The sequence below is a fragment of the Lissotriton vulgaris genome, chromosome 5 (genome assembly GCF_964263255.1).
Source record: "Lissotriton vulgaris chromosome 5, aLisVul1.2, whole genome shotgun sequence".
In the NCBI taxonomy this organism is placed as follows: Eukaryota; Metazoa; Chordata; class Amphibia; order Caudata; family Salamandridae; genus Lissotriton; species Lissotriton vulgaris.
Window position 1 is genome coordinate 1,850,614,602 of NC_141693.1, and position 21,194 is coordinate 1,850,635,795.

General features: G+C 44.6%; 1 protein-coding gene across 1 annotated transcript in view; it reads right to left on the reverse strand.

Moving 5' to 3' along the window:
* FBXO47 (F-box protein 47) overlaps nt 1-21,194 on the reverse strand; it is a 1,324,472-nt gene that overhangs the window by 331,208 nt on the left and 972,070 nt on the right. The window contains exon 7 of the mRNA XM_086919858.1: nt 3,989-4,135. Coding sequence (XP_086775984.1) covers nt 3,989-4,135 — 147 coding nt within the window. The remainder of the gene's footprint in view (nt 1-3,988; nt 4,136-21,194) is intronic.

Here is a 21,194-nt window from a genome sequence, read left to right on the forward strand (position 1 = left end):
TGTATAAGCCCTAAAATAAAAGAAAGGGTAGGGGACTGCATCAAACGCCTTGTAAATCGGCCCGGTCTAAGGTTCTAGTCCTCCTATTAGAATGATAGCAGACTAAAGTCACCTTCAATCACCTTTGCTCAAGAAAAAAGGGGCAAAAACTCGGTCAGAACACTGACCTACAGGCCTATCTAATAGTGGTGAATGACTGGGAACATATGGATCGGGAACACCCCACATATGCATTCGAACACTCACAATTCACCGAGCATCCATACACGCATTACATCTATGGGGCAAAGGGCTCAACACGTCTCCTAATAGCCACACAGATAGTGAAAGCAACCTGGAAAAAGGCGGAAAGACAGATGAAATGGGTAGGTCGAGTGACAAGGGAAACCCCGCTTTGGGTGGGCAACAGATTTAAAGAAATTGCTAGATTGAAAGGTTTCCTGAAATGGGACCTGCTAGGCACCTCACAGCTGAAAGACATATTGTATCGGGGAAATTGGTGACTTTTTCACACCTTCAGACTGAGTATGCTATGTCCAAATCCCAATATTATAAATATTTACAACTGGTACAAGCGTGGCGGGCACAACATATTACAATGGCAGACATACCGGAATATCCCCCATTAGAGGGTCGCCTCCTGATGGGAGAAATAGGAGACAAGGCGGTCTCTTGGACATATAAGACCATCATTAATAACAAACCGGACTTACTGCAGAAGTTGAAGGCCAAATGGGAACAGGATGTGGGGGAAATAGAGGATCTAGAGTGGGAAAGAGCACTGATGCATCCTCGCAAGGTGGACATTAAATCGCGACTACGACTAATCCAATTCAAGTACTTGCATAGGGCATATTACGACAGGTCACGCTTACACAGAATAAGAAGAGCGGAGGAGCCTAACTGCCTGCGCTGCTGAGTGCTGGGAGTACCTTCTTCCACACGATTTGGGAATGCTCTCAGATTCAGATGTATTGGGTGAATCTGTTAGAAGAACTAGGAGCAATTTTGGAGGGGACGATCCCCCTGAACCCACAGCTAGTTTTGCTGGGAATTCACACTGAGGTAGATCTTCCTAGGACAAAAGTACTGCTAGTCAGTTGGGACTGGTGGTGGTGAAGCGCGACTTAACCAGGAAGTGGGGGGCGGTGCTATGCCCATCACTAACTGAATGGAAGCGAAGCATGAACATGTATATGCTGGGAGAGAAAACGACTAATCAGCCGAAAGGCTGTCCTAAAGAAATTCTGGAGGGTATGAAAGCCGTGGCTTAAACACTATGGACTTACGCTTACTGAATCCCAATGAGGTCCTGAGGCAAGTCCGGCAGAGGGTTGAGGAGGAAGGCTCAGAGGGGGACCAACGGGACATGATACTGTTGACTTATTGCTTACGGCTGTATAAAGAAATTGATGCTGTGGAATTGACGTCGAAATGTCTTCACATTCTTGCTGAGATTTGTTACTGTAATGCAACTATGAAAAATGCCAATAAATATATTTCTAAAAAAAAAAAATAATGACAATCTTGGGTGTAGACCAAATCTTCGCATGCTAACTACCCAAAGCAAGTTTATAACATAGTTTGTCATGCAGATTTTTAGTGCTTCGCCATTTTCTCTCAAGATTTTTGCAGGCCGATTTTTTAATTTTTAGCTCTGTCATATACCAAAGGGCAGAGGCGCAAGGATAAGATCAGTGCATTTAAAGGTATCATTTTATCCAAAGCCTCCATTAGAGCTGTGTTAAAGTTATCTAACTGAGTGTTGATATCAAGACAGCTTGAGGGACCAACAAGTTGAACCGACTCGCTAAAAGAGTCTGAAGAGTGTAAGTACAAGGGCTTTTTCCACGGAATTTCCCCACATCTGTTTTTCTCCAAACTGGTTCTTGATGAAGAGAGGTTTTGAAAAGGGATTATGTAGTTGTCTGTCCAAAGTAAGGGCCTGGGTGATTCAAAAGAAACAGTCTCACTGTTGGTGAATAGCTGATCCAATGTGGTAATTGAAGTCACCTAGGAAACAAAAGGACTTGTGGCCAGACCTTGTAAGGCTATTGCTTCCACCAGAATTTGGCTGAAACCCTTCTTAGACCCTGGCAGGCGGTATAAAATAGCACCTTTCCAGCTCTCTGTCGCAGATCGAGTTATTTTAAAAATGCCAAATTCCAAGGCTTCAGACATGATCGTACTGATCCATTAGACTTTAAGGGATTCTTTAAAAACTTCTTTAAAACCTTCACTTTTAAAGTCTCTGTCAAGCCTAATTAATTGATAGTTATTCCGGATGGCTAGAGTAATGGGCGGTCTGTTGTTAGCATTCAGCCAAGTTTCTGTGAGAAAGCATATATCGTGCGCTAGGGAAGTAATGACATCCCATACTTCAGTGGAGTGTCTTGCTAAAGATCTCACATTGCAGAGAAAGCTTTCTATGGCAGTTTTAACATGATTATTGGAGGGAACATGTGATGGGGAATCAATAAGTACCTTGAGAAATATCAGTCAGATAGTCGTCCCTAACAGTTAAACTGACTTTATTTGTAACGTATTTAGTGTTACCACTAGATAGATTGTCACTTAGATTGCCCACTGGGAAGATTTTCTCCCAGGGGTCTAGGATGGAAGCTGGTGAACTTTAGAAGTGTGTTTCTTTCAGTGGGTTTGTGATATGTTTGTACTACTGTATGTGTGAATTGTAGATTGTTGTCACAATTGGTATTCCAGGTCAAGAAGGGGGCGGTAGAAGTGCTATCTCCTTCCCAAACCAGTATGTCATCTATATACCACTTACATAGCACTATGTTGTTTTTTGGAGGGGTTGCCGGTATGTAGGATTTGTTATGTTTCAAAGCTGAAGACACACAGCCCTGCCATACTTGGGGTGAAGGTGCTGCCCATCGAAATGTCAAATGTCTGTAAGTATTGTTCCTTCAAATTCGAAAAAGCTCCTAGTAAGTGCTAGGCAGGAACACTCAAGAACAAAGGACGTCGGGTAATGTATTCTTACTCGTCCTGTTGTAAGGCTTCTATAATGACTGTGAGAGTCACCTACTGCCGGAGGCTTGTATACAGGCTCTTGATGTCCAGACGTATAAGTTATTTTATAAATCATACTCTATCTAATTTAACAGGATCATGAGATCCTTAGTGTCTTTGAGGTACGTGGAGGTACTCTGTATGAGGGATTAGAGAAAGAAGTTATAAAAGTGGGACAAAGGCTTCAACAGTTTAGCCTATATCCGAAACAATTGGGCGCCACTGAGAGAGAGTCCTGTTCTTGTGAATCTTCGGGAAAGTATAAAAGTCCAATAAACTCTAAATAAGGCCCACTGTTATTAGTTAGTGAAATTGTTCTTCACTTCTCCACCGGACAGTTGATTCAGTGAGAACTAACATTGGGAATTTTTGTTGTTTTCGTCTGCAAAAAAAGTTAATTTGCAGATGGCCCCATTCTCGAAAGATGTCTTGAACGACGTTGTTGTATAGAATTCAGTCATCATTTTTGGTGAATCTGCAAATGAGAGAGTCTGCTCAAGTGTTTAGGACTCCTGGCAGGTGAATGGCTGAAATTGTTAAATTCCTGGATAAAACATACTTCCAGATGGCCTGCACTTCCAGAGACAGGAATGAGAATGAGCCCCCCTTGCTTGTTTATATAATACATCATGGTCATATTGTCTGTTTGGACCAGAACAGAGCTTGTTGTCATTGATGAATGTAGGAAAGGGCCCCTTTTTGACATGGTCACCCTCACTTACATGGTTACCCCCACTTTTTGCCTGATACCTGATGTGATTTCGACTGAAGGTGCAATGGGTCGCTGCTAATTAGATCTCCAGTGTCAAAGTTCTCTTATGGTGTATGTGTAGTTGGTTGGTGATCATTGTGCATTTCTCCCAGAAACTTTCTAAGTTGTGTTCTGTATGCTTTTGATCAAATGAAAATCAATCAAAAAGAACAAGCAAAGACAATTTAAGGGAAATTTGGGTACCTGACAGTTCATCCACTAGACTGATTACATCATCTGCTGTCCATTCTCTTGCATCCATATCGTACAAGAGTTTAATAGCATCAGCAAGTCCCTTTAAACAGGCTTCATCTGCCGGCCCTTCCGTCATCTTCTGCCACGCCACATGTCCTAGACATGAGGATAGAGTAGTCATACTGAAATCAGATATCTTTATCTGACGGAAAGCAAGGCCTGAACCGTGCTTGTAGCAGCATTTAAAACATAACAGGGCAGACTGACCCTTACCCGTTAGCCGTCCCAAAGACAATAGTTGTGTAAGCAAGTTCTATATACCTGTGATCCCAATTCCCCATCATGAGTACTTCATGAAATATTACAAGTAATCATTTTCCACAAATATGAAAAATCCTAAGAACATATATACAAAATAGTTTTTAATTTATAAAATGAATTCTTTCAACACTGGGCTATAAGAGGCAACATTTTCTATCTAATATGCAATTAAATTTTAAAGCTACAGGCAATAAATAAATTTGACAAAATTTGCTTTTAACTCAAAACAGCAATAAGGAAACTTATTTAAAAACTGTAAAACAAAAAAGTAAACTCTGTTACAGTCTGTAAATACAGTTCAAAACAGAAAGTGCTCCTTTAGGAATTCCCGAAACTTCACTGCTCCATCATGCCCTACAGGGTCAGGCAAGGTGTTCAATTCTGAAGGAAGACCACTAAAAATCCGAAAAAACAAAATGTCTAGCTATGTTGGCAGTTAGGAAAGCACAAATGAAGGACTATTTTAACTCTGAAATGCGATGGAAACAAAGATTTTCTTAGGAACGTAACAATTCAAGACATTTTATTTGGTTATGTGAAGATGGTAAATATTTTCTAAAACCTCCTGAAGGATACATTACTTACCTGTAATCTTAGTTCGCTTCCAGGGTTTTCCTCATCAAAGTCATGAGCATTGAATAGTCCCTCCCATGTGCAGAAACCCCAGAGCACTTCTTAAAAATTGTGTGTGAGTGTGTGTGTGTGTATATATATATATATATACACACACACACACACTCACACACACACACACACACATATATATGTATATATATATATATATGTACAAATATATATATATGTACAAATATATATATATATATATATATATATATATATATATATATATATATATTGAATCTCACGTCCCTCACCACTGCATAGGGAACAGAGCACCACGGCAACACAGGTGAGATGTCAAATTCCTTTATTTCAGGCAATGTGCATGACGCGTTTCGTTTTGTGTAAAAACTTCCTCAGATGCCGCCTTGAATCTTGCAAATGCATCTCCCGCCCACATTTAAAAGCAAATTGTCCCGCTACGATTGGTCAGAACACTGCTGGTCACAACGTGCTGGGTAGCCACAAACACCAGAACCTGGATTCGCGTGGAGCAGACACTCAGAGTTAGTACGAACCCAAGTGGGCGTGGTCTGCTCCCTTCTCCCCAGCGTTGACCTTTGTTCTTTTGAATGGGCGATGTGACAGCTCTCCGTGTGCCTCACCCCACCGCTGAAAATCCCATATAGCCCGTGCATACCGCCTAAGTAAGCAGTATGTCCACACGAAGTCATAGTCCACTGTGAAGCAGTTGGGCTGGTCTCGGGCATGCGGCGTGTCCTGGCGCTTCTACAAAGAACCTCCAAATTGCCACCAGACTGCGCCGGACTCTCTCGGGGTGGGTGCTCAAAGAGGCGCTCGTGGCTGCACCCCAAAATATTGAATCTCACGTCCCTCACCACTGCAGAGGGAACAGAGCACCACGGCAACACAGGTGAGATGTCAAATTCCTTTATTTCAGGCGTTGTGCATGACGCGTTTCCTTTTGTGTAAAAACTTCCTCAGATGCCGCCTGGAATCTTGCAAATGCATCTCCCGCCCACATTTAAAAGCAAATTGTCCCGCTACGATTGGTCAGAGCACTGCTGGTCACAACGTGCTGGGTAGCCACAAACACCAGAACCTGGATTCGCGTGGAGCAGACACTCAGAGTTAGTACGAACCCAAGTGGGCGTGGTCTGCTCCCTTCTCCCCAGCGTTGACCTTTGTTCTTTTGAATGGGCGATGTGACAGCTCTCCGTGTGCCTCACCCCACCGCTGAAAATCCCATATAGCCCGTGCATACCGCCTAAGTAAGCAGTATGTCCACACGAAGTCATAGTCCACTGTGAAGCGGTTGGGCTGGTCTCGGGCATGCAGCGTGTCCTGGCGCTTCTACGAAGAACCTCCAAATTGCCACCAGACTGCGCCGGACTCTCTCGGGGTGGGTGCTCAAAGAGGCGCTCGTGGCTGCACCCCAAAATATTGAATCTCACGTCCCTCACCACTGCAGAGGGAACAGAGCACCACGGCAACACAGGTGAGATGTCAAATTCCTTTATTTCAGGCGTTGTGCATGACGCGTTTCGTTTTGTGTAAAAACTTCCTCAGATGCCGCCTGGAATCTTGCAAATGCATCTCCCGCCCACATTTAAAAGCAAATTGTCCTGCTACGATTGGTCAGAACACTGCTGGTCACAACGTGCTGGGTAGCCACAAACACCAGAACCTGGATTCGCGTGGAGCAGACACTCAGAGTTAGTACGAACCCAAGTGGGCGTGGTCTGCTCCCTTCTCCCCAGCGTTGACCTTTGTTCTTTTGAATGGGCGATGTGACAACTCTCCGTGTGCCTCACCCCACCGCTAAAAATCCCATATAGCCCGTGCATACCGCCTAAGTAAGCAGTATGTCCACACGAAGTCATAGTCCACTGTGAAGCGGTTGGGCAGCTCTCGGGCATGTGGCGTGTCCTGGCGCTTCTACAAAGAACCTCCAAATTGCCACCAGACTGCGCCGGACTCTCTCGGGGTGGGTGCTCAAAGAGGCGCTCGTGGCTGCACCCAAAATATTGAATCTCACGTCCCTCACCACTGCAGAGGGAACAGAGCACCACGTCAACACAGGTGAGATGTCAAATTCCTTTATTTCAGGCATTGTGCATGACGCGTTTCGTTTTGTGTAAAAACTTCCTCAGATGCCGCCTGGAATCTTGCAAATGCATCTCCCGCCCACATTTAAAAGCAAATTGTCCCGCTACGATTGGTCAGAACACTGCTGGTCACAACGTGCTGGGTAGCCACAAACACCAGAACCTGGATTCGCGTGGAGCAGACACTCAGAGTTAGTACGAACCTAAGTGGGCGTGGTCTGCTCCCTTCTCCCCAGCGTTGACCTTTGTTCTTTTAAATGGGCGATGTGACAGCTCTCCGTGTGCCTCACCCCACCGCTGAAAATCCCATATAGCCTGTGCATACCGCCTAAGTAAGCAGTATGTCCACACGAAGTCATAGTCCACTGTGAAGCGGTTGGGCTGGCCCACTTGGGTGTCTGCTCCACGCGAATCCAGGTTCTGGTGTTTGTGGCTACCCAGCACGTTGTGACCAGCAGTGTTCTGACCAATCGTAGCAGGACAATTTGCTTTTAAATGTGGGCGGGAGATGCATTTGCAAGATTCCAGGCGGCATCTGAGGAAGTTTTTACACAAAAGGAAACGCGTCATGCACAACGCCTGAAATAAAGGAATTTGACATCTCACCTGTGTTGCCGTGGTGCTCTGTTCCCTCTGCAGTGGTGAGGGACGTGAGATTCAATATTTTGGGGTGCAGCCACGAGCGCCTCTTTGAGCACCCACCCCGAGAGAGTCCGGCGCAGTCTGGTGGCAATTTGGAGGATATATATATATATATATATATATATATATATATATATATATAAACAGCAGCTTCCCCCATTCAAGAAAGAAGAAAGGGACACAGCGGGGCTCGTCTGGATGTTTATTCACAAGAATATCGGCATGACCGGCTTCGGCGCTCGGCCTTTCTCAAATGCCTCAGTCCATTGAAAAGAATCCCCTCTAATTGTTCAAAGAGCTCCTCCCACCAAAATAGTGAAGGGCCCAGCTGCAACTCGATGTGCTGACATCCAGTAGTCCCATGCCACGAACTACCAGTCCCATCATGCACCAGGCTGGAATAACACGTGCTGCAGAGGAAGTCTTTGATGGAAATACTGTGGGAATAATCGTCCTTGGGTCCCCTACTTCCCACCAACTCACGAAGCAGCACCTCAGCTGGAGACACAACATCCTGAATGTGCCTCTCCACACAGTGTTGAACCGCAAAACTGCAACAACAAATTGGTGACATCAGGTGAATAGGAGGTCATGGATTTCCGATACCTCGGACACAAACTTCAGCTTCCACACGTAGTTTCCACTTGCCGGTGTTTCCACAACCACTTTCAGGAAGGGTCCCTTTTAGCGCACCACAGGCTGTGCGCATTTTAAAACATCACAGCAGCTTCCCCCCATCCAAGAAAGAAGAAAGGGACACAGCGGGGCTCGTCTGGACGCTTTATTCACAAGAATTTCGGCATGACCGGTTTCGGCGCTCAGCGTTTCTCAAATGCCTCAGTCCATTGAAAAGAATCCCCTCTAATTGTTCAAAGAGCTCCTCTCACCAAAATAGTGAAGGGCCCAGCTGCAACTTGTTGTGCTGACATCCAGTAGTCCCATGCCATGAACTACCAGTCCCATCATGCACCAGGCTGGAATAACACGAGCTGCAGAGGAAATCTTTGATGGAAATACTGCGAGAATAAGCGTCCTTGGGTCCCCTACTTCCCACCTCCTCACGAGGCAGCACCTCAGCTGGAGACACAACATCCTGAATGTGCCTCTCCACACAGTGTTGAACCGCAAATCTGCAGCAGCAAATCGGTGACATCAGGTGAGTAGGGGGTCATGGATTTCCGATACCTCGGACACAAACTTCAGCTTCAACACGTAGTTTCCACTTGCCGGTGTTTCCACGACCACTTTCAGGAAGGGTCCCTTTTAGCGCACCACAGGCTGTGTGCATTTTAAAACATCACAGCAGCTTCCCCCATTCGAGAAAGAAAAAATGGACACAGCGGGGCTCGCCTGGACGCTTTATTCACAAGAATTTCTGCATGACCGGTTTCGGCGCTCAGCCTTTTTCAAATGCCTCAGTCCATTGAAAAGAATCCCCTCTAATTGTTCAAAGAGCTCCTCCCACCAAAATAGTGAAGGGCCCAGCTGCAACTCGTTGTGCTGACATCCAGTAGTCCCATGCCACGAACTACCAGTCCCATCATGCACCAGGCTGGAATAACACAAGCTGCAGAGGAAGTCTTTGATGGAAATACTGCGGGAATAAGCGATCTTGGGTCCCCTACTTCCCACCTCCTCACGAAGCAGCACCTCCGCTGGAGACACAACATCCTGAATGTGCCTCTCCACACAGTGTTGAACCGCAAATCTGCAGCAGCAAATCTGTGACATCAGGTGAGTAGGGGGTCATGGATTTCCGATACCTCGGACACAAACTTCAGCTTCCACACGTAGTTTCCACTTGCCGGTGTTGCCACGACCCCTTTCAGGAAGGGTCCCTTTTAACGCACCACAGGCTGTGCGCATTTTAAAACATCACAGCAGCTTCCCCCATTCAAGAAAGAAGAAAGGGACACTGCGGGGCCCGTCTGGACGCTTTATTCACAAGAATTTCGGCATGACCGGTTTCGGCACTCAGCCTTTCTCAAATGCCTCAACCATTGAAAAGTATCCCCTCTAATTGTTCAAAGAGCTCCTCCCACCAAAATAGTAAAGGGCCCAGCTGCAACTCGTTGTGCTGACATCCAGTAGTCCTATGTCAAAAACTACCAGTCCAATCATGCACCAGGCTGGAATAACACGAGCTGCAGAGGAAGTCTTTGATGGAAATACTGCGGGAATAAGCGTCCTTGGGTCCCCTACTTCTCACCTCCTCACGAAGCAGCACCTCAGCTGGAGACACAACATCCTGAATGTGCCTCTCCACACAGTGTTGAACAGCAAATCTGCAGCAGCAAATCGGTGACATCAGGTGAGTAGGGGGTCAAGGATTTCCTATACCTCGGACACAAACTTCAGCTTCAACACGTAGTTTCCACTTGCCGGTGTTTCCACGACCACTTTCAGGAAGGGTCCCTTTTAGCGCACCACGGGCTGTGTGCATTTTAAAACATCACAGCAGCTTCCCCCATTCAAGAAAGAAGAAAGGGACACAGCGGGGCTCGCCTGGACGCTTTATTCACAAGAATTTCTGCATGACCGGTTTCGGCGCTCAGCCTTTTTCAAATGCCTCAGTCCATTAAAAAGAATCCCCTCTAATTGTTCAAAGAGCTCCTCCCACCAAAATAGTGAAGGGCCCAGCTGCAACTCGTTGTGCTGACATCCAGTAGTCCCATGCCACGAACTACCAGTCCCATCATGCACCAGGCTGGAATAACACAAGCTGCAGAGGAAGTCTTTGATGGAAATACTGCGGGAATAAGCGTCCTTGGGTCCCCTACTTCTCACCTCCTCACGAAGCAGCACCTCAGCTGGAGACACAACATCCTGAATTTGCCTCTCCACACAGTGTTGAACCGCAAATCTGCAGCAGCAAATCGGTGACATCAGGTGAGTTGGAGGTCATGGATTTCCGATACCTCGGACACAAACTTCAGCTTCCACACGTAGTTTCCACTTGCCGGTGTTTCCACAACCACTGTCAGGAAGGGTCCCTTTTAGCGCACCACAGGCTGTGTGCATTTTAAAACATCACAGCAGCTTCCCCCACAAGAAAGAAGAAAGGGAGACAGCGGGGCTCGTCTGGATGCTTTATTCACAAGAATTTCGGCATGACCGGTTTCGTCGCTCAGCCTTTCTCAAATGCCTCAGTTCATTGAAAAGAATCCCATCTAATTGTTCAAAGATCTCCTCCCACCAAAATAGTCAAGGGTCCAGCTGCAACTCGTTGTGCTGACATCCAGTAGTCCCATGCCACGAACTACCAGTCCCATCATGCACCAGGCTGGAATAACACGAGCTGCAGAGGAAGTCTTTGATGGAAATACTGCGGGAATAAGCGTCCTTGGGTCCCCTACTTCCCACCTCCTCACAAAGCAGCACCTCAGCTGGAGACACAACATCCTGAATGTGCCTCTCCACACAGTGTTGAACCGCAAATCTGAAGCAGCAAATCGGTGACATCAGGTGAGTAGGGAGTCATGGATTTCTGATACCTCGGACACAAACTTCAGCTTCCACACATAGTTTCCACTTGCCGGTGTTTCCACAACCACTTTCAGGAAGGGTCCCTTTTAGCGCACCTCAGGCTGTGCGCATTTTAAAACTTCACAGCAGTTTCCCCCCATTCAAGAAAGAAGAAAGGGACACAGCGGGGCTCGTCTGGACGCTTTATTCACAAGAATTTCGGCATGACCGGTTTCGGCGCTCAGCCTTTCTCAAATGCCTCAGTTCATTGAAAAGAATCCCATCTAATTGTTCAAAGATCTCCTCCCACCAAAATAGTGAAGGGTCCAGCTGCAACTCGTTGTGCTGACATCCAGTAATCCTATGCCACGAACTACCAGTCCCATCATGCACCAGGCTGGAATAACACGAGCTGCAGAGGAAGTCTTTGATGGAAATACTGCGGGAATAAGCGTCCTTGGGTCCCCTACTACCCACCTCCTCACAAAGCAGCACCTCAGCTGGAGACACAACACCCTGAATGTGCCTCTCCACACAGTGTTAAACCGCAAATCTGAAGCAGCAAATCGGTGACATCAGGTGAGTAGGGGGTCATGGATTTCTGATACCTCGGACACAAACTTCAGCTTCCACACATAGTTTCCACTTGCCGGTGTTTCCACAACCACTTTCAGGAAGGGTCCCTTTTAGCGCACCTCAGGCTGTGCGCATTTTAAAACATCACAGCAGCTTCCCCCATTCAAGAAAGAAGAAAGGGACACAGCGGGGCTCGTCTGGACGATAGATATATATATATATATATATATATATATATATATATATATTTATATATATATATATGTTTTTTTTGGCACGTGCTTCGCCCCCAGCTATGTGAATCTTTTCGTAGGCTGGTGGGAGAAGCACGTGGCCTGGGGGGATGCAAATGGCCAGTGGCTAGATATGATCGTGCTTTGGACACGATATATTGACAACCTGTTTATTATTTGGAGAGGCGATTCGTCCTCTGCTGAGGAATATGTCGCATCCATTAATAATAATGAACTAAATCTCAAGTTCACAGGGACTATCAGCGATAACACTGTCAACTATCTGGACCTACAGGTCTATATTGAAGATAATGTCTTGGCCACCCGTCTTTTTAGGAAACCCACTGCGGGCAACGCAGTTTTGCACGCAGACAGTCATCATCCGATTAGCCTTATCAAGAGTATACCATATGGCGAGCTCTTGCGCCTTAAGCGCAACTGCTCCACTGATAAGAGCTACGTCAGTGCAAAGAAACATGCACTACAACGTTTCACAGACAGGGGCTATAAGAAAGGACATTTGAAAATTGCCGAGTCCAAAGTACAGCAAATTGATAGGAAAACTTTACTATCCTCCAAAAATAAAAACAAAGTTGTAACAACTGAAATTGAAGACCAGACTGTACGAATGATTACCACATACAATGAGAAATCGGCACAAATTGTCCAAATTTTCAAAAAGAATTGGCATATTCTTCAAACTGATAACATTCTTAAAAAGCACATCCCAGAACGTCCCTCCATCACATACAAAAGATGTCTATCTATTGACGACCATCTCATACACAGCCATTTTACTAAACCAACAGCCATTAAAAACAAACTGGGAATTAATGGTTTCTTCCCTTGCAAGAAGTGCAAGGCTTGTAAATTTAGTAAAAAAATGACAAGCTTTGAAATTGGCCCAGGGGACTCTAGGCCATTTAGAACCATCAATAAGTTTTACAATTCCAATTCAGCATACACTGTATATTGCCTCATCTGTTCCTGTAACAAGACATATATTGGTAGTACCAAAAACCCTACCAAAAAGCGCATATTAGAACACATGCGCGCTATCTCGAATAAGGACCCCACCTACCCCGTCGCGAGACATTTTGAATTATACCACCAAAGCAATAGGGATCTATTGCAATTCTACTGCATCGATGGGGTGGAAAAACATGGAAGAGGTGGAGACAGATTGAGAAAACTTAGAGCCAAAGAGTCCCGTTATAATATAGAACTCCAAAGCATGAGTCCGGCAGGACTCAACAATGATGAGGAGCTTTGGACACATCTGGACTAACTTTTCTATTTAAGGCAGCGTTATACTGACACCGATATAGCATGACAGTGTGATAATAGGGTATTCAGTCTATATGAGAAAAACATAGATTTACATATAGTAATAAGACACTGATACACCCTTCCTATTCCTCTGAACCGTTCTGTATGTCACTGCTACTTTACATGAATTTAGAACTGGTATCATACTTAATGTAGCATACTCCACTGGACATTCATCTATGTATATTTATGAATCACCAGGGCACAATTCTGTCACTTCAGCAGGTTGAATAACATATTGATATTGTGTGATATGTTCATCAATTCCACGAACATTTACTTTATCTAGTATGTTATCTGCTGAGGTTTTGTGATATGAAAAAAATGTATTACGGGTAATGAATATGGCAGATAATTAGTTGCCATCACACAAATGAAATACCTGTACTCTATGAATGTATTTTAGTCGTGAACACGATTAATTGGTAATATTTATTATTGATTTATTTTGAGCACTTGCACTTTCAGAATGTTAATAATATCATTGCATTTTTTACCTGTTATAAGATGGCCGCCGCTAAACTGATGTCTAGTTGGTTGATATAATGTTCATCATTTGTTTCCATGGCTATGGAAGTGAAGGGAGGGTTTAAAATGGTTGTAACACAAAGGGATGATCGACATTGAAAAAGCCGCGAGGCGAAACGCGTCTGTCGATATGGAGGGGAGAGGAACTTGAGCACCAAATAAAGCATCTTAAGCTTTGTACTTCAACTCCGTGTGTGCCTCTTAATCTACTAGCAAGCCGCCTTTGCTCGCTAAGTGAAGGAATATATATATATATATATATATATATATATATATATATATATATATATATATATATATATATATATGTCATCCAATCCTTCGTTTCTTGATGCGAAAAAAGGCGCTGACACCTTGGGATTCTTAACAAAGAGGAATTATTTTATTCTCTCAACGTAAATGGCTTTACGCGTTTCGGCGGGAAACCCGCCTTGTTCACAACAACTTCACAGTGGGTGCTACGGGAATATATACAAGGGTTTTGGAGCTTACTAGTGATGTACATCGGTTGCTATGGTACCCCTCCTCATTTTCATTGACATGGAAGAGGTATGTTGCATTCAGCCAAAAATTCATTGCATTACATTTAATCTTTCTTTCAAATTAGATACTGCATTTGATAAAACAGCAATTCATGTAAACCGTTTCCACATAATTAGTTATGTTTGATTTAAAGAACATTTTATAAAGATCTTATTTAAAAATATACTTTACAATTAATGCTGTTGATAATATATCCTCTATGATATGTCTGTTTTTTCATAGGAATGCAACAATGATAACCATATACGCAACCCCTAGATTTTGTGCAAAGAAAACATTATTTTGAATAGTGCAACTTAAAAATTAGAAATAAAATGAAATAACACAGTACTGAATTACATTATGAGCTTCATGTCGCAAACATGTATCAATTTCAGTAGACCATTTGTCGCCATTATTACATCGTGTGTTCTGCCCAAGTGGGCTTTGAACCGACTATGGACTATTAATATCCTCTTATTTCTAATTGGTAATGAATTATCTCATCCAATAGCTCTCTATGCCTGATGTTGGATCTCTCAGTACTGAGGCTAATATATTTTCTATATGTGAATTTAGTGAAAGTGTGAATTACCCAATGTGCTCCAAATAGTGAAATACCATTTTGTGAAAATTAAATTAAGTCAAATTGTTGGTGCTGTGGACTTGTTTGAGCACCCTTACCACGAAGTCTTCAGAGGAGTGGGATTCACAGCATTACATGGAGCAAATTATTGGTGATATTGCAGATACAGGACCTGTCTTTATGTGTTAGATTATAAATGCACACTCAATGCTTCGACAGAATTTAAGCCATTAGGAGTCTTGGTGTCGAACATGATGATAAATCTCGACTCCAATCTTTTAAGTGCTAGGAGTCTATTGCCTCCTCTTATGTTCTTGCTGACACTGTCGATGACAAAATATTGCAGGTCTTCTACTTTCCCTCCATGAAAAGCGTTAATGTGGCGTGCCACGGGGTAGCTTTGGTCATCATTAGCAACCGCTCCTGTAAGATCCTTACATGTACTAGATGCAATGTACTACCGACATAACGCTTTTTACATGTACATTGTAAAACATAGATGGCATAATCTGTTTTACAATTGAAGTTCCCTCTTATTTCTAATGGTGTCTTCCTACGTGGGAGCTGTACTTTGCTAGTATTTATGCCATGTTGACATGCTTTGCACTTGGTGCACTTGAAAAATCCCTTTTTGCTTTGAAGCCAGTTGATATTACTAACTTGGCTCGGGATGTTGGATACCAGTTCCTGCTTCATCGACTTGGCCCTTCTGTATGTTATCTGCGGCAACTTGGCACATGATGTTCCTAGTGTGGGATCACTACGTACAACGGGCCAGTGCCTATACAAAATTCTGCGTACTTGTGTGTGATAGGCATTGTACCCTGTAATGATTCGTGGTGTCTCTGCAGTTTTAAGAGTCTTCTCAGAGTAACCTCGAGAGCGCAATCTTTTGAACAACTGTTCTTTAGATGTTTCAAAGCTGTCTTGTGTGCTGCAATTGCGCTTCATTCTGAGGCATTCAGCATAGGGGATACTGGTGATTAAGCTGGGAGGGTGAAAACTCCCGGCATGCAAGATAGTATTGCCGGAAGTAGGTTTTCGATGGGTCCTCATTTGAATCTTATTGTTGGAAACAAATAGTTCCAAGTCTAAGAAAAAAATCAAGGTTTTGCTGGTATTACATGTGAACTTTAAGTTCAAAGAGTTCTCATTCAGTTCTTCAGCAAATTCCCTTGCACTCTCCTCACTGCCCTTCCAAATTAAGAAAATGTCGTCTATGTAACGACTATATTGCATCACATTTGTTGACATTTGCGTGCTAAAATCTGCCATGAGTACTTGCTCCTCCCACCAGCCAATATGCAAATTAGCATAACTGGGGGTGAAGCAAGTACCCATGGCAGTCCCCTGTATTTGCCTGTAGAGAAGTTTATACATGAACATGTTATTTTCGAGACACCATTCTATCATTTGTAGTAGCATGGCAGTGTGCTGATGTAGTTCAATCTTCCTAGTGCCTAGGTAGTGTTTGATGGCATGCAAACCTTCACGATGTCGAATACTGGTGTACAAACTCTGTACATCCAAAGTTACAAAGACAAAATCTGGCTGCCAATTAACATCATAAATTTTTGCTAAAAAATCCCCACTGTCCTTGATGTAAAAAGGCAATTTCTGTACGTAGGGTTGCAAAACATAGTCAATGAACTTGCTGGTATTTTCAAAAAGTCCCCCAATTGCCGATATTATGGGCCTTCCTGTGGGACAGAGTTCATTTTTGTGGATTTTGGGGATGAGATAGAGATGTGGTATCACTGGGTAATGTTCTTTAAATACTCAAATTCATACTTAGTGATCAACCCTGCGGACCTCCAAGTGTATAGAATTTGATGGTATCTTTCCTGTATGTTTGTTACATTGGTTGCACTAATTCTGACATAACAATCCCTGTCAGATAACTGCATTAAAGCTTCTTTGTTATACATCTCCTGGGGCCGCAGTACTACATTCCCTCCCTTGTCTGACATTCGTACCATGATGTCTTTTCTCTTCTTGATTATTTCCATTACTTTGTCATATTTGACTCTCTTGTTGCTTCTTGTTTTCAAAAAGTTATTGCTACTCTCCAGGGACAACTGTTTCAGGTCTTTGATCACTTTGTCCGAAAAAATGTCTAGATTGTCTTTTGGCATTAATAGACAGAAGGTAGATTTTGGTCTAAATGGTGTCCTTAAGGACTCGTGGATGCTAATACCGGCGTGTTGTGCTGCCATATCTGTATTCCAAATGTGTCCCTCATTTTCTCCATCCTTATCCAGTTCCGCCATTTCTTGGATAAAATCCATATCAGCCACTGTCCAACTGCCATGGACACTGTCAGGGATTTGATCTTAATCCCGATTCATGTTTTTCTCTTGAGTGTTAATAAAATGCTTGCGCAGTTTCAATTTCCTGATGAACTGGTGCAGGTCTATACGAGTTTGTATATAATCAAAGTTTGTTCTTTTGAAGAACGATAAACCCAGTGTCAGTGTTTCTTCTTCTTTTCTTGTAAGCGCCATGTCTGAAAGGTTAATTACTGTGTTGTTGTAATCGACGTTATCATTCATTGTGTCCTGTTCGCTTTGTAGGTTTGTTTTTTTGTTGTTGTTTGTTGATTTTTGTTTGCCCCATCTTCTGTTCTTGAGCCTTCTGCACCTTGGTTTTTGTTTTTCTTGGTGTGTTCCTGACGCTGTTGCCATGACCTGAGACTTCTCAGGCGGTCCTCCCATAAAAAAACAAATTCATCCACTGGAATTGGAACACTTTGTATTGGCCGGCGAGTGTTATTAGTGCCTGGATCTGATTCTGCTCCAGAGCTCACTTCTGATTCACTGGGCACAGAACCCTCTTGGGCATTACTCATGGATATGGGCAATTTCTGTCTTCTAATACTATCAAACTTACGAGCAAAGGTGTAGATTCTTCCCTTCGGATAATCATTACGATCTCTTTGGAATTTAAGCGCCCGAGTATGAATTGCTGCCGGACAGTAGTATGTGGTTTTGTAGGATTTCGTTTTGATAGCATTTCTTATCTGTGACAGGCCTGTGAAACGCTCCGATTCACAGTGCACTGCTGATGCACTTAAGAGTGCGCGTTCAGTAGTGTGTGAACTCGAGTTTCCCTACTTTATTTTTCCTTGCAATATTATATAGCGTGAACTCGACAACATGGCATGAGCACAATTTACATTACAGAAGAACACATTAATTTGTGGTAGGCACGGGGAGACAAAGCGATTTGCCTGGAATCACAGGATGTTGAGCTGATGCCGAGATTCGAACGTAGCTCCCCAGCTCTAAAGTTCGCAATTCTAGAGCTTGTGGCTGGAGGTGTGTCTAAAAGTGTATTTCGGTGCTGTCCATCAATGAGAGAGACCTGTGCATTTTTGAAATGGGTGGTGAAAAAATATGAGTATGTTGCTGGAGATGTGGGCCGCCGTGCCACCAATGTACTTACCGGGGGAGGGTACACACCCATTATTCCGCAACTTTCTTTTCGCATACCATCACTCCGCATACTTTCATTACGAAAGTACCATGACTCCGCAATGCCATTATAACGCATGGCATTACATTTTATATGCTTTTACCACGCATACATTTACAACGAAATTCGTTGTAAATGCATGAATGGTAAAAGCATGTTTTTTTTGTGTTTGGAAAAGGTAAGTATGGGTATAGGGGTACATGTTTTGGGGTACTGAGGTATAAGTTTTGGGGTGTTTGGGTATTTTAAGGGTTCAGATATAGTTTTGGGTTATGGGGTACAGGGGTACTTTTAGGGTAGGTTTGGGTTTTGGGGAACAGGGGTATTTTAAGAGTTCAGGGCTAGGTTTGGGTTTTAGGGTACAGGGGTATTTTTAGCGTTCAGGACTAGGTTTGGGTTATAGGGGTATTTTAAGGTTCAGGGGTAGGTTTGGGTTTTGGGATACAGGGTTATTTTTAGGGTTCAGGGCTAGGTTTGGGTTTTGGGGTACAGGGGTATTTTCAGGGTTCAGGGGTATGTTTGGGTTTTGGGGTACAGGGGTATTTTAAGAGTTCAGGGCTAGGTTTGGGTTTTGGGGTACAGTGGTATTTTTAGGGTTCAGGGCTAGGTTTGGGTTTTGGGGTACAGGGGTATTTCTAGGGTTCAGGGGTAGGTTTGGGTTTTGAGGTACAGGGGTATTTATAGGGTTCAGGGCTAGGTTTGGGTTTTGGGGTACAGGGGTATTTTTAGGGATAGGTTTGGGTTTTGGGGTACAGGGTATATGTATACGGTTAAGATGGGTTAGTGTTTAAGGGTGTTGGGGTATTTTAAGGTGTAAGGGTGGGTTAGCACACAATATGAGACATGGCATGAAGGGCGGAAGGTACCACACGCCCCCAGCGTTTGTCACGCCCCCAGCACACGCCCACAGCACAACGCAGACACGCCCACAGGGGACTACTTTTCTGGCACGGTTCTTTTACCTTTTAAATGTATATGGTGGGCGTCTGCATAGCCTATGTCCTTCTGCTGCAACTGCCCTTTTCAACGCTGTATTGGGGTTTGTGATTGGTGCTGTGGTTCCTGAGATTACCCGCCTCATAAGTTTGGGCTCTCTCTTTATTATATTAGTATGGATATATGTATATATAGCAGGAAAGCACGGGACGCTGCGTGAGAGCAGTCTGTGACTTCACAGATGGTTTTGGTGAACTATTACCGACCCACGACCTGGCGGACCTGTACCCTGTGAGTTGAAGCGGTTGCGGGGACTTGAGGGGTTCTTGTGTTTTTAAAGACTGTTTTGAAGTTCGCTGAGCACTGCATACGCCATGAAACACAAGAACTTTTCTCTGGTTTCCCCACGTATTATCAGCCCAGATTGGAGTATGCTGGGAGTTGTAGTGTCAGCAGATCGACACTGCAATCAACGATCACATGGTTGGGGCAGGCGTGCACCGATCAATTAAGGAGTGCTGCAGAGACATAAAAAAGCTGGGCGCACGTTCTTGCAGTTGAGCAGTGGCATCTGAGGAAGGCTAAACTCCGAAATGCATAACGCCTTACCTGCTAAACAAATAAAGAACCTCTCTACACAGTCCTCGTTTGTGGCTCCTTCCTTCGGTTTCCCTGGAGGTGGATTTGCATATTTACGTGTCGTCCAGAGACACGTCAAGGAGCTCCCGTTTCGTGTAGTTGGCTGCCTTTTTCTGGTGTCTGCACATGCAGTTTCTTCCGTCAAGGTATTGGCATAAGGCAGCCCACCCACAGCAAAGCAGGAAAGCACGGGATGCTGCGTGAGAGCAGTCTGTGACTTCACAGATGGTTTTGGTGAACTATTACTGACCCACGACCTGGCGGACCTGTACCCTGTGAGTTGAAGCGGTTGCGGGGACTTGAGGGGTTCTTGTGTTTTTAAAGACTGTTTTGAAGTTCGCTGACCACTGCATACGCCTTGAAACACAAGAACTTTTCTCTGGTTTCCCCACGTATTATCAGCCCAGATTGGAGTATGCTGGGAGTTGTAGTGTCAGGTGGGACTCACTTGCCACATCTCGCTGTTCGAGCGGATTGTTTGCAGTGTTTTGGATTTGGACCTTTGAACCCACGTTGTTTGAGCGGATTGTTAGCAGCGTTTTTGGACCTTTGAACCCACACCTCGCGGAACCCGCTTCGCGGGTCCCGCATCGCCTGCATTGCTCCTTGCCACCTTGAAGCTGTTGTGGGCGTGGTCAGAAGCACAGGGCTGCAAGCAACGGGTCCGGGACTCTGTTTCCCAGGAGCCCCGGTAAACCCGCGCCGCCCGATCCACCTGGGCTGCTCTCCCTGACTGCCCCGCCCACTGATCTGAACTGCAATAAAGCACCTGGGCTTTAGTAACTGTGTGGGACTCACTTGCCACATCTCGCTGTTCGAGCGGATTGTTTGCAGCGTTTTGGATTTGGACCTTTGAACCCACGTTGTTTGAGCGGAATGTTTGCAGCGTTTTTGGACCTTTGAACCCACACCTTGCGGAACCCGCTTAGCGGGTCCCGCATCGCCTGCATTGCTCCTTGCCACCTTGAAGCTGCTGTGGGCGTGGTCAGAAGCACAGGGCTGCGAGCAACGGGTCCGGGACTCTGTTTCCCAGGAGTCCCGGTAAACCCGCGCCCGATCCACCTGGGCTGCTCTCCCTGACTGCCCCGCCCACTGATCTGAACTGCAATAAAGCACCTGGGCTTTAGCAACTGTGTGGGACTCACTTGCCACATCTCGCTGTTCGAGCGGATTGTTTGCAGCGTTTTGGATTTGGACCTTTGAACCCACATTGTTTGAGCGGATTGTTTGCAGCGTTTTTGGACCTTTGAACCCACACCTCGCGGAACCCGCTT